The sequence below is a fragment of the Dicentrarchus labrax genome, unplaced genomic scaffold (genome assembly GCF_905237075.1).
Source record: "Dicentrarchus labrax unplaced genomic scaffold, dlabrax2021, whole genome shotgun sequence".
Lineage (NCBI taxonomy): Eukaryota > Metazoa > Chordata > Actinopteri > Moronidae > Dicentrarchus > Dicentrarchus labrax.
Window position 1 is genome coordinate 19,347,964 of NW_026136720.1, and position 14,350 is coordinate 19,362,313.

At 37.9% G+C, this 14,350-nt stretch overlaps 1 protein-coding gene across 1 annotated transcript; it reads right to left on the reverse strand.

The window, feature by feature from the left end:
* Positions 1 to 6,120: 6,120 nt before the first annotated feature.
* LOC127352785 (uncharacterized) lies at positions 6,121 to 9,839 on the reverse strand. Its single transcript, XM_051381470.1, has 2 exons — positions 9,713 to 9,839; positions 6,121 to 8,756 (listed from the first exon to the last, which is right to left on the reverse strand). The coding sequence occupies exon 2, from the start codon at positions 8,751 to 8,753 to the stop codon at positions 7,494 to 7,496; it is 1,260 nt and encodes a 419-aa protein (XP_051237430.1). The 5' UTR covers positions 8,754 to 8,756; positions 9,713 to 9,839; the 3' UTR covers positions 6,121 to 7,493.
* Positions 9,840 to 14,350: the final 4,511 nt, after the last annotated feature.

Below are 14,350 nucleotides of genomic sequence, written 5' to 3' on the forward strand. Positions count from 1 at the left end.
GCCCAAACTTGGACTTTTTGAACCAACTAACCGTACAAAGTCTGTAGCAAAAAGTTTCAAAATCTCACTTTTACAACTGTGTTTATGTTTTTTCTGCAGTCTTTCGCCATTCCCTTCAAGGAAATAGAAAAAAAAATCACTGAGGAATTAGCCCCATTTGCTCTTTGTACATCTGTTCAACATGTGAGACAGTCATATTTCAGCAGCACATAAGTCTAAAAGCACCCAGTGGACCTTTGGTGACTGTTAGAGCTTGTGATGAGTTGTTTTAATTCACTGGCACAGCTGCTAACCCCATTTTAAATTTAGAATGTTTTTAATGTCACAGGGCTGTCCCTTACTGGCCTTTTCGCATCCCTTAGTGATTGGATTGTGTCCTGGACAGTCTTCAGCCTATAATGACCGACCATAGCAGCACAGCATCACCCTTCTTCTACTTGTAAACACAAAACTAATATGCTTTATGTATTAAACTATTTATTTATTCACAGACATGCTCCCCTAGACAGAAAACAAAGCAGACTAATAATTTGCGTGAAATTTTAAACATGTTGGCACAAGGCTGAGTGGACCCAGGCTGGTCACTGTGAATGGAAAAGCAGCCGCTGTACCCCTGGTGACTCTGCTTTTCGTCAAGGATGACCCAGAGATCCGGTTCACAGAGGAAACTGCTCAGTATTCACACCCCACATTGTCTTCAGAGGAGAAGGGCACCTCCCACTCTCCCACATACACAACTCTATAAAGAAATGTCATCAAGACTAAGAGTCGAAAGCCACACTAACAGTACTGTGAGATTGTACTTTTGCACAGCAGTGAGCAAAATGCTAAAGTCAGCATGCTAACACACAGATATTTAGGTTTACCGTGTTCACCAGAGTGTTAGCATGCAAGTGTTTGCTAATTAGTGTTGAAGACAAACAACAGCAGTGGCTGATGGGAATGTCATTAGTTTTGCAGGTACGTTATTTGGTCATAACTCAAAGCATTGGACAATTAAATTTTTTGATCTGATGAGCTGAAAAGTTCTGGATAACCAAAGTTCTTTACAATTCACTCTAATGGGGGAGTGAATGTCGGCATAACCCATGTACTAGTAAATAACTCTCTGTAAATAATTTTATAAAGAGTACGGTCTAGACCTGCTCTATTTTGTAAAGTGTCCCAAGATAACTTCTGTTATGAATTGCCGCCATACAAATAAAATTGAATTGAATTGAACTAGTAACAATAACACGCAACAATAACACAGGTGTACATGGTCACCTGATTTTCTTTGGTTTTATAATTTAAAGTAAATACAATTCAAGACATACGGTGATGAAACTTTTGGGTGAGTATAAATATCAAACTACATGTATTTTTAAACTTTCACATCCTCCTTGTCTGCCAGATGGAGACTGACTTGTCAGAGTCAGCTGACAAGCAGTAAGCAACATGTTTTCTGTTTTGCAATCTTGAATAGATTAGGAGTAGATACGATTTTGGCAGCAAAAATACAAGATAGATTTTCACTCTCTGAGTCAAGATTATTTTCCAGGTAGCTACACAAAAGTCCTTTGAGCTATCTTGAGCAGGCACAACATTACAGCCCAGCAGCTTTACCATTATTGCAGTGGCTCACGCTACAGGGCTTGGCTATCAAAAAGAAGGATGTGTGGGATCACTGATCAAGTTGTTCCTTTGTAGTGTCTGCCATTTAGATCTGTAGCAGCATGGCTTACTGATGGATCAGTAGGCATTTCAGTGAGTGCCAGGGGAGTTCGAAAATTTCTCTTTCACTTACTGTCTCACCACAGTTGCTGGACTCTAATCCTTGCCAATTTTTTTCCTGCAGAAAGCTTGTGAGCCATGGCAGCCATTTGGCCCCTTGACTTTGTGTGGCTGTAGATTCCCAAAAAATGATAATGAATAGCTGATGAGATGCACGCCATGCCAAGTGGCACGCTGTTCTGTGGGACTATGTAGGGACTTGATGTTGTGGGAGAGCTCACGAGGCAAAATCACAGCAACAGAAAAACAGCCTCTAATGAATTTTTGATTATATGTGTACAGAGTACTTTTAAAATAATAGATCATTATGGCAAGACATATATTTTTCTAAGACCTTATCTGTCCATGTCACATTTGTTCTTCCTGCTTTTGTTTTTCGGTGCCAGACATTTGCCATATCTGTGAATCTTTCTCTTAAGGGAACATTAAACAGACCCATAACCTCTGAAATAACAACTTTACCTGAAACCTGAGATTCTGTGAGATTTACTTGGCTTGTTTTGAGCTACTACATTTCCAGTAGTTGCTGATAAATCTATGTGACAGGTACAAACTGAATACTTTTTTTTTTGTCTTCATATTGTGACTGATATACTGTCTGTATCTGTGTGGACTTTACATAACATGTCTGTGAGAGGTTTAGGAGCGGCAGAATGGTGGGCCCTTTTCATGTCAGCATCTAATTAAATCTAAAGAGTGCATTAAGGCAAGACAATGCGATAAATCCATGGAGACCTTTCAGTTTCACATGCTGTTTTTTTCCTTACGTTGAATAATTGTAAATTACATAGATTTGAAGAACATGAAGCCAGAGAAGTGAAGTTATCATCTCATCCTGCATATTATTTTAGTTTCTTCATACAATCTCGTATAAGATTGATGCAGAGTCCTACCATCCTCCAAACATTTAACAAATGTACAACCCATTCAGTTATGTCTTTTATGTGTTATATATCTAGATATATGCACATTAAACATGAAGTATCAGGTTGTTGGGGGGTTTTTCATGTCAGAAGCTGGCCAGAATTCATGTTTTTATTCTGCCTTGTGTGTCTGGCACGTGCAATGTGGATAGTTGGCAAGTGCTGAAAGGTGCCCATTCTTTCAGATTAAAGTCACCACTAACTGAGCATTACAGAGGGAGCTGCTGCATTAGGTCACTGCCAGCATGGAATACATCTGTTACTGCACAGACCAGCTCCCCAGTGTTGACTGAAGGGTCTGGTCAGGACTCCTCGTCCTTTTCTTTTTCTTTCCAGTGCGGTTCTCTTTCAGGGTCTTGCAGGCTGATGTCACAAGGTTGTCTGCTGATAAGAGATTTATTTTTTAAACGGGGGTTGGGTTTGGTTTGCCCGCTCAACTTGTATCTGGTCAAACCTCTGCTCCATATCAGTGGTTTGATATACTGTGTTGGTTTAACCTCACATTATTGACACAAGTGTCACAGTGCACATTATATATGATAATGAAGATTTATGTATTGCAGATAGGCATGCTATAGATACATTTAAGCAAAGCCTACAAAGCAAACAACCTGAACTGAGAAACCCTTTAAACATGGATGCACACACACTGTCAATACACTACCCTCAGTGGCCTCTTTACACCCAGGCAATATCAGGGTCATGGATTCGGCATTGGAAATTTAGCTTACAACTTAAAAATCAAGGCTAATTTATTCAATGAATGCATTATTATGATTATTATTTTTCATCCAGTGGTTCAATATGAGCATCCCAAATTAAAATTCATGCAATTCAAAAATAATCACTGTTGGCACTAATCTCCCCCTTTGTCTATCATGCCGACACAGGCAGCTCGGCACAGCAGAGCTCAAATAAAGTGGCTCCTATTCTTGTCTCAGCTGACAGGACGTGTTTCCTCAGGAGGCCACTTATCATGTTTGTCTTGACATTCCAGACCCAAACAACATGATGAGGAGGCAGAAATAAGCACGCAGTAAAGTGTGTCACCTGTATTTCCATAAATATATATATTTGTAAAATATACAACATTTATTCAAAGGTCCAGTGTGTAACATTTAGAGAATGAGCCATTCTAACCTTCAGAGGGAGCAGGTCCTCTTCTACAGAGTCCACGATGTTGAACAACCATCTTCCCACAGAAGCCCAGAATGGACAAACCAAACACTGGCTCTATAGGGTCTTTCACATTTCACAGTTTCTCCTACACACTTGGAGGTCTGAGCTATATTCAAATGCTTGCAATCTGCAACTTCACCACTAGATGCCTCTGAATCGTATACAATGGTCTTTTAAGTACTTTCACTTTTACAGAACTGTTCTTATGGGGTATTAATAGTGAGAGGTTTTTAAATCATGTCAGGAATATTTCCAGACCAACCTTTAGAGGAAACTGACGACTTTAAGCTGCTAACTTACAACTACAGGAGGGGAATATGATATTTTCTTATGTAATTAGGTGGTTACTTTAAGAATTCAAACTGACCACAGTCACTGCGCTTTAAGGAGGAAGAAGCTGCAAACTTTTACTAGCCACCTTTCTGGTCCACATTGAGTGCATATTTGATCCTAAAAATGAAATTAAATAAACAAAATAATAAACCAAGCAATTTGCTTGTGTCAATCATTTCATTACTTCAGCAAGTCATTCTCCATCTGCTGTTTTTCTTTCATCTCTCCATACTGAGCCCTGTGGCAGAGGAATGTTTTAATTAACTCCATTGAAATTCAAAACATGCCATAGTGTAACAGTAGCTAGTATGAGGCAGTTTTGAAAGCTAATTTAGAAAACTATACTATAATTTGCAGCACCCTGGCCTCATTGCACATGAGAACAGAGAAATTTATGCTGCTGTGATTTGAACACAGTAATAGCTGGTGTGGATCGGGGAAAAATGTCATCTTAACGTGCACACGGGCACATATGCACACTGTAACGTAAAGACCAAATAAAGCTTTAATAGATGTTACGAGAGTGGAGGTGATTAAGCTATATCAGTGTGAAAGTCACTGTTGAAGATTAGACATCGTTCTCGTTACGACTGCCGCTACTGTGAGCAATTATCCCGCCACTTACATCATGCATGCACACAACATGATTATATGGCAGCAAGGCTTTTTTTTCTTTTACCCCAACACATGTACGCTTAATCCATCCTAATTCAGTTTTAATTGAACTGCACCAGTGAGAGGATATTTCCACCTCTCATCAGGCACAGTGAGAATTTAATGTGTGCAGTGTGACCCAGGTATCACCTCTGTGACATGCAATCTTGGTCTGGTTGATATTCTCAGCAGTGTCTTTTTACTGTTTGTTAGGATTTGTTGCTACAAACCCCTCAGGCAACAGGGTCATGTCTCCGTTTCATATCCTGAATCCCGTCACTGAATGTCGTAAAAGGACAGCAAATATTGATCCTTCTTCTATGGTACATGGCGGTGCTCACATCTCAAACAGGTCTTTGTTTCTGATAAGGTGGCAACAGTGGGGAAAGGTCAACAAAATCTTGTCAAAAGAGCAACAGATAAGATAATCTTATACTGTCTTAAGCCACAGACCTGACATAAATTAAAACATTATATAACTAGTTGGATATATGATACCTCCCCTACAGTTTGAAGAAAACTGACTTAATTAGAACTGAGTACTGAACACTTCATCATTCTTGCTTGCTGAAAGTCAACCCAAAGGCAACTATGTGAATCATTAAATATTAAAATATAATTTGGCTTTAAAAACAATCTTATAAATCTTTATAATCAGGATACAAAACATATACTTGCTTAATCCATGACTCATTGTGATTTAATCATAAGTCATTATACTTTATTGTATTTGTTTAACATTACGTAATCATTTGCAGATGCCTTTCACAACATGACACAACAAGAAATGGTTATCTCATGTGATAAGGAATTATTAAGTAATGACTGATACTTCATGGGTTATATTAGAACTTAAACATGTCTGTCCATTCTCCACTAATTTATCTATTGATACTTGACCTGTAACTAGGATACAGCTTATTTGGTGACATGTCAATTAATATATTAAGTAATTATCAATCTGTTCTAATTCTTTTTTAATCTATAAGTGTTAACTAATCACAAAGTCACAGTGACTTGAATATTTCTTAATGATGAGGAAAAGGAATTAATGATACATCCTGCATTTATGAGTCATGCAATAGTTAAGCATTACTTAAGTAAAATTTTTGTACCCTTATTTTGAAGGAGTTATATTCATTATGTGTTAGACAGGATAAATGTGTATATTCTCAAGAGATTGCCCATTGACATTCACCACGATTTATTCTGGGATTCACTTTTTTCCCTCATCAGTTAAATGAAACAAACACTGTGCTTGTGATGTCACATGTTTTATTGGTTTTGTGATTAAAAAATGCTGATTATTATTTATTAACAATTGAAATGCATGAAAATGATCAAACACAAAAATATTACAAGTAACATTCAAAATATGGCAGTAATGCAGGATGTCATTTGGTTTTAAGTGGAAAAAGCCAAATTAGATCAAATGGAATCTATAAATAAAACAAAATACACCCATGTACACAGATGCTGTAAATGGTCCATTCAGATACAAAGCACAGAATAGAAAACAGAACAGAATAGAAAAATGACGTAAGTTTAATGATATGTAAGTTTACAAAGATACCAGAGTTTCTTTTAATATTTACCAATTTTTCTGCAGCTTTTATATTGTATTGTGTATGTTCACCCTGGTGGAAAAACTGGTCCTGGTTTTGGTTGTTCTTCAGGTGTGTTCACTATTTATACACCGGACATTAACCATGACAGTATATAGAGGACAGAGCTTCTGTGAAGTGAAGTCAATGTGGAAGTGTCTTAAACCCAGTGGCGTGCACAGACTTTTTGAAGGGCAGGGGCGGAAAGAAAAAAAAGGGCACATATAGCATTTAATTACCCTATTTGTTAGCTCAGTAAACATTTTCCTAATGAGTTTATGGTCTTAATTGCTAGTTTCAAGTCTTCTTCCATACAGCATGATGTTCATTTTGTAAATTATGGTCACATTTAGACTAAAGCAGGGTATGCTTTTAAGACATGGCTATCTTGTGATTGACAAGTCGTTCTTAGTGAGTCTGTCCAGTGCACCGCATGAAACTCTGATCAAACTGTCAAACTAGGCAGTGCTGATCAAACAAACAAGATTTTGACGTCACCAGTTCACATTTTCACATTTGACATGAACATTACTCAATGATAACTGAGGATTGTATACTGTAGTAACTACAGCTGAATATTGACTGAATAATGCCCCTTTGGTCTCACTGTTAAAAGATAATTATAAAATTACCATGACGGTAATTTTCTTTCTCTATGACATGCCTTATTTTCTTCTGAAACTTATCATCAAGTAACCCACCTTTTTAAAACTACTACTTTCTTTGGAATTGTTCGTATGTAATTAGGTCAGGCAGAGAATTCAATAAGTCACTCAGTCTCTATGAATACAACTGACATGTTAACAGCAAGTAAAATCGAGAGATGAAAAACAAAATAAATATCCTTTCCTGCAAATTAAAAATCTTTTTGATTCTTTTTTATTCAAGACAATAGCAAATTATATTTTAAAATTAATTGTTTGGGAATCCTGATAAAATGTTTGGGTCATTTTGAAGATATTACTGTTTCTCTTGAATCACTATTTGTACTGACTTACTCATGAATTCCAAGTCCATACTAATACTGCTATTCCCACTGCCCCTTACACAGCTGCTGAGAGACGTACTGACAGAAACACACCCCTCCCTCCAGGTGACCAGTGGAGCTGGGCGTGGGAAAGGGAAAGTGTCTTTTAGCAAGGCAGCAAGCGTAACCCGATGAGAAGAAGATCAAAGCCCTTTGAAACATATCCATAGCAACAACCTGCTCAGAAAATGTTTCTGCAAACTCATGTTTGCAACCATCCAGAGAAACATAGACCAGATGGATTGCTGAATTGGAGCAACAGCCCATTAACACCTTCTCCTCAGAGAGGATTGTGTTTGCTTGACCTACAGCTTTCTGCATCTCCCTCACTATGTACTTCACTTCATCCTTTTTCCAGAGACCAAGCCGAATGAACCACCCTAATAAAACACAGCAGATACAAGACAAAGTCACCGCCCAAAGAGTTTTGTTCTTGCCATTAAGGTATGCTTCTGTTAACTGATATATAGCATATATGAATAGAGCATACATTAGTAATATACATATCGTAGCAGTAGTAAACATCAGTGCTCTAACCCAGAGTCTCATTTTATTTTGAGAGACACTATTGATCATCCTCACAGCCTTTCTGTACTTCTCGTGGTCCTCAATGATCAGTCGCAGTTGGTCTGGTACCTCCATGTCACTGAACTGACCAGAATCCCATTTATATAGTCCCTCAGCATTGACAGCAGTCAAAGGCTGCAGGGCCTTTCCGTTGTAGATGGAGGGAGGCTGGAAGGGTACCACAGTGGACCCTTGAAGCTGCAGGTTGGGGGTGCAGAGCACCTTGAGTAGTTTATCCTTAAAGTCAGGGTTGTTAGCCTCCAGGTAGGTGAGGTGGCAGAGGTGGAGAGGAACAGACAGTCCTGGATCCAGCAATACTGGGACGATGGGTTTCCTCTCCAGACAGTCTCTGAACAAAGACATGTTGGCCTCCAGGAGACACCAGCGGCTCCTCACAAACTCTGGGCTGAGAACCAGGAGGACCTTCTGGCTTTCCAGGATGCAGTCGGACATATTTTCCAACACGGTGCGGCCAGGAGTGAAGTCACGCTCATGGTAGCAGACCTGCAGGCCGCAGGACTCCAGTTGGTTAATGAGGGAGTGGGTCCACTGGTAGTCAGTGCTGCTGTAGCTAATGAAGACATGGTAACACTCACCAGCTCTCAGTGTGGGAGGAACATGTATAGAGGGAGACAGCGGGACAGCAGGCTGTGACTGAACGTCTGCAGTCTCAAGCGAATTCATTAGATCCATTATCTAAACAAAAGACAGTAGTGAGAATATTAGTAGAAATGCCCTACTACTCTCTTACTATTCATCATCATGGTGCAGTTAAAGTGAATTTAAAACAAAAGCTAAGCTGAATATGAAACAGTTTTACCATATTGTCACAACACCTGCTTAAGTGGTTTTTATTTTGCTCAGTCTGCCCCTCCGTCCCTTTCTCCAGAAACTTCTACCTTCTCCCAGGTCCATGCATTTCAAAGGAACAATTGAAACACAATGTATACAAGCCTGGTTTTGATTTATGCCCCCTTTTGTTTTGTTTTGTTTTGTTTTTATTCCTGCTCCTCATGGGTTTATTTAGTTTCTTAGTTATGGCTGAAGATTGTTTTACTAGGCTGTTTTTCTATGTTTCCATATGTTATTATTCTTATAAATCCCCCTATTTTGTTTTGTTTTGTATTTGAAGTATGTATTATCCACAATTTCCTGTATGTTTGTTATTGTGTGTTTAATAAAAAAACAAACAAACAAACAATAAAAAGTATACCAGCCCATCTGCCCCTATGCCAGATTGTTACAGTTGCAATGTTGCTTCATGCCTTGGCTTCCCTGCCTCTTCTCTTTGACCCTAACCAGAATGTGTAACTGTGCCATTAAAATCCTTGAACTGTCTGTCTGTCTGGTTGTGTGTCTGGTTGTCGATCATATCCCCTGCTGCCTCATACACACACACACCATACACATATATTAATGAGGCTAGACTAAATATAGCAAAAACAATTCAGTAACACACAATACAATGTAACAGGATCACAACCTACAGCCTCCAGAACGACCATATATTTAAACCCATATCTCTCTAAAATAGATTAAACAAAAACTGAATATCAAAATTCGGATGCTGTTTACATCATATTTTTTTCTACTGTGAAAACATTATTGGTTTCACTAAAGACAGCTAGAAGAAAATAAACATATTCTCATACCTGAAGCAGTGCAGCAATGAGTAGCAGCAGTAAAAGGAAGTTGGCAAAAGATAAAAAACAATCATTGCTCTGTTCAGAGTTTAATTAAAGGCGTATGTGTGTGCCTTTTGGCTTTCAATGGCTTTATAGCAAGTTGGTGCAGTGACTGTACCTTTAACTATCAAGTTATATCCCTTTTACCCTGCAAGCTTCAGCCTGTCTGTCTGGATGATATGTTTCACTTTCATTTCACTATGTAGCTCTGAAATATATTGTGTGTCATCACTTATTATGTATCACCTACATAACTCAAGCTGAGACAATAGAAATATTAATAAATTGTATTTATTTAATAAGCTCGATCTATTATCATGTACTTCAAAATTTGTTTGATGTAGGAATGACCGTTAAAGAACATAGAGATAACGTCTGGGCCATTATAGTACTTCATAAATTCTATTGATGTGTATTTTGATTCATGAGACACTTTTTCTGTACTGGATGAGGTGAATTGGGCTCGTTATTGGGCTGTATTGACCAAGAACAACTGCAGACTTAGGTTTTAGAGTACAGTCCAAAACATATTTAATATAAAGAAATCTTTATGATTCACACTCTCCAATCCCTGTTGTGACTCTGGGGTCCTCAAAAAAAATATCCCAATAAAGATCAGTAAGCAAGGCCTGTCTGTGTCGGTGACCTAGGGCCCTTTTAATATCTGTGAGATACTGAAAACTGGGGGGAATTTCATTCATCAGAACCACCTTCCTATCCCAGCTGACATTAAAGAACAATTTAGAGGATAGGAAAACAAACTGTGCCATCTCTCCTCTAGCTTCTGCTCAGAAATTAGGTTCTCCAAATCATCAACCTAGACAAAGAGAGAAAATATGAAGGTTCACTACTTCAAGGGTGGAAAAACATGTCCCCCCCCCCGTTCAGCCTCGGTGTTTTCATACAGACTGGTGACCACTTCTAATCTTTTGATGACAGAACTGAACAAGTGCCCCAGGGTAAAGAGGGAAGCAGCTCTAACAATGTAATGTAGCTGTAATCTAGACCAACATCTGCAGCTCTCTTGATGCATCCAAGCTGGAAGAGCACTGAGCGGACAGGGTGCTGAACGGTTTAGCACCCTTCACTCAACCCAACCCCAGTAGGGAAATGAAAGTTATAAAAGGTTACATAATGAAAGTCACTTCATTTACAGTGTACAGAAAGCACACCGGCATTTATCCTGGCTGTAGTGTACACAAATTCTGACAGCTATTTCACTTCAATATACTTCAATATTAATAGATTCCTGGACTTTTCAACGAGGGAGTAGGAGTAGAAGTAGCCTACTTTTAAGAAGTTTTAATTAAGTAATTTAACTTTTTGTATGGATCACCTTTGTATTATTCAAAGGAGAGTCTGGAGGGGATCTTACTTAATCAGGTACTAATGCTTCACAGGACCAGTGGGTAGGATTGAGTGGCATCTAGCTGTGAAGGTACAGATTGCACACATACAGTACATGACAGCTTTAAAATGGAGTCATTACTCTCTACAAATCACCACTGATTCAGTTCACCAGAAAAAAAGACACTTCATTTATTCTATCTACAGAAAGCTGATCATGTATGAAGGTTCTATAATGAATGCCATCTCAGTTTACATTTTAAGTAAACTGAACCTACAACCTGCAGCAAACACTTTTTTTCACATAATATTCTACACTCAAGCAATATTTTCCACTTGCATAAGCACATAAATCCTAGGTCTCACTGTGCATAAACCATTATTCATGCAGTTTTTTTTTTTTTTTTTTACTTGCTGCGACAAAGGCTTTAAAACTATTTATTAGTTGTGACAGTTTTAGGACAGGTAAATGGCTAATGAGAAGACGGAGGAGGCAGTGGAACATTATGCATGTGTGCGTCTGTGTTTGTATCTGCGTCTCCAGGTTAGTGTTAGGCATTACATATTACACAGTCTGAGTTGGGAGGATGAGAAATGTAGTTTAACCCAATTTCTTTTGTCATCACATCTACCTGCTGAACAATAAATTTGCAGTCATGGCTGCTGTGGTCTTCTTTGTCTGTGTTTATGTGCCAACTGAGACAGAATTAATCATCTTGTCATGCCTTGGCAGACAATGGTGACCTGTTCTGCCTGTCGTCATGATTGATAGAGTACTATTATGATGGCTTGTATATGTTTGTACAGGCATGGTCCATGTGTTCTTGTACTATATGCATTTGCGCATGCAAGCGTGACTGACCACTGAAATGTCTGTTTACAAATGAAATAATGATTTGTTCAGCATTGCCTATGTCTTTATTTTTAGCCATTCTACCTGCATGGCTCTAGGGATGCAATGTTAGTCTGTTCGTCTGTGCATCCACCACCACTTTAGTCCAAATTGAAATATCTCAATGACAGTTGGATAGATTGCCATGAACCGTTGTGCAAACATTTGTGGTTACCAAAGAAAAAATCCTACTGACCCTGACTGTTGTACTGGGGTTTACATTTGTGGTTTTGAGTGAAATATCTCAACAACTATTGGATGGATTACCATAAAATTTGTTATACTCATTTTCTTTCTTTCAGGATAGTTATTTGGGTGCCCTGACTTTTCATATAGCGCCATCATCAGGTCAACATTTCTGTTTGTCCACTACTTTGTTTTATGACCAAATCACCTATTAAAACAAAGTACATTCCCAGCTGTGCATTTACAGTTAATTAGCAAATTATATTATGCTATCAAGCTAACCTTGGTACCTGCTTTATTTTAGAATTGTGATTGTGAGCATGTTAGCATGGCTGTAGACTCTTAGGGCACAAATATGATCCACGCAATTTATCTGAACGCAAATGACAATGACTAAGAAGTAAATTCAAACAGAAGGCGTCAGCTCTCTCTTTTTCTCTTTCGTGCTATGGTGCCACTAGCTGCAATGCTCAGACTGCAGCTTGCACTTTCGTTGCATTCAGATTTTCAGATAACACACCGCAGAAACACAGCGACGCGTTAAATGGATCTTGCGTGGCTCAAAGCGTCTGCATTCACCTACTTGCATGGATTATGTTTGTGCCTTTTGTCCTGTTTAAGACAAAAATAGTATTCCAGGGGGGAAAACAATGACAGTTGTATACGTACATAGATAATATGACATAAATGCTTGACAAATTATTTACAGCATATTTTATTCCCTTTCTATATGGTTTTGTTTGAGGCCTGCAAGCATAAGGGGGTGGATCTAGAGAAATATTCATGGGGTGGCCAGAGGGTGGTATGAAGACTTTAAACTTTTATAAAGAGTACGGTCTAGACCTGCTCTTTCTCAAAAAGTGTGCTGAGATAACTTTTGTAACTTTTGTTAGGATTTAGCGCTATACAGATAAAATTGAATAGAATTTAAAATATTCACATATCTCAATATTTATTTGGAAATATTTGAACTAAAAAAGTTAAAAAAGTAACGGGACTCTAGAGCCACCCCTGAAGAATACTTTGATGTCAACAGAAAGTAAACTGAGCATTTATCTTTACTATTACAATTTAAAATTAGACCGATTGATTATTTTTAGCGCTTGTATTATAGGTATTCAAGTCAAAAAGAATTGTTCAAATGATGAATGAAGTCAGGTGTGCTTGTGTAAGACAGAATCAAAATGTATGCAGGTCATTTCATTAATTAGACAGCATGTTCCACTAATATTTCTAGTGATAAAAGTAATTGAAGTGATAGTACTTTATTTCAGTATGCAGGTAAACAGATTATAAAGGTTTTACCCAACTGGGTCATCAGAAATTAGCTTTGTGTACATATATTATAAGATTGCATTATCATATCAGATCCCTTGACAAACACAGTATATAATCACAGCTAATATTTAGCTAGTGCATAATCAGCCACTTGACCCATATCAGGGAGTTTATTTAATGATTATTATTGTTAATTATAATAATATTATTAATAATTGTTATTAATTAAATAGATATTAGAGTGGACAGGTTTAAAAAGGCAGGTAGGTGGAGGAGGACTGTGTTCTATAGATGTAGAGGAAAGAAGGAATCTCATAGATTAGGATCTTCTGAAGAAGCAGCGGCCGGTCTTAAGAGTTGAGAAAGGATTTTTGCTAGACAGCCGGATATTTATCTTTTACAGCATGTCTGGATCTCTGTGCACACACACAGTGAGACGTATGCTTTTAGCAGCCCTGAAATCTCCAGGAAGGCAAAAACAAAAGAAACATAGAAGAAATATATAAAATCAAAGGAATCTTCTGACACAGAATTTTCATAAATTTCAATTACAAAGTTTGTTCAATTCAAAGTACATTTCTACCTTAGAAAGGCTAAGAGCAAATCATAAGTCAATCAGACTTGAAGAAAAGGGCACATCTGCTTTCTCTTTTTAGTAAGACCAACTCCAACCAGTTTAAACTAACACTGTCTGTAATAAGTGCTAAGTTGTCAAACATAATCACTACCTTTATTATGTTCAAAAGTAACATGGAGGTGGATGGCATGTGTATAATGTGCAAGACTTTGACAGGATGCAATAGATGACCCATTTTTATGGCCATCAATGAATATATGAATAAACCAAAAACTATGGATTCCTTACCCAGCTTTTTGTTCCTTCAAATACTTTTGTTGTTGTT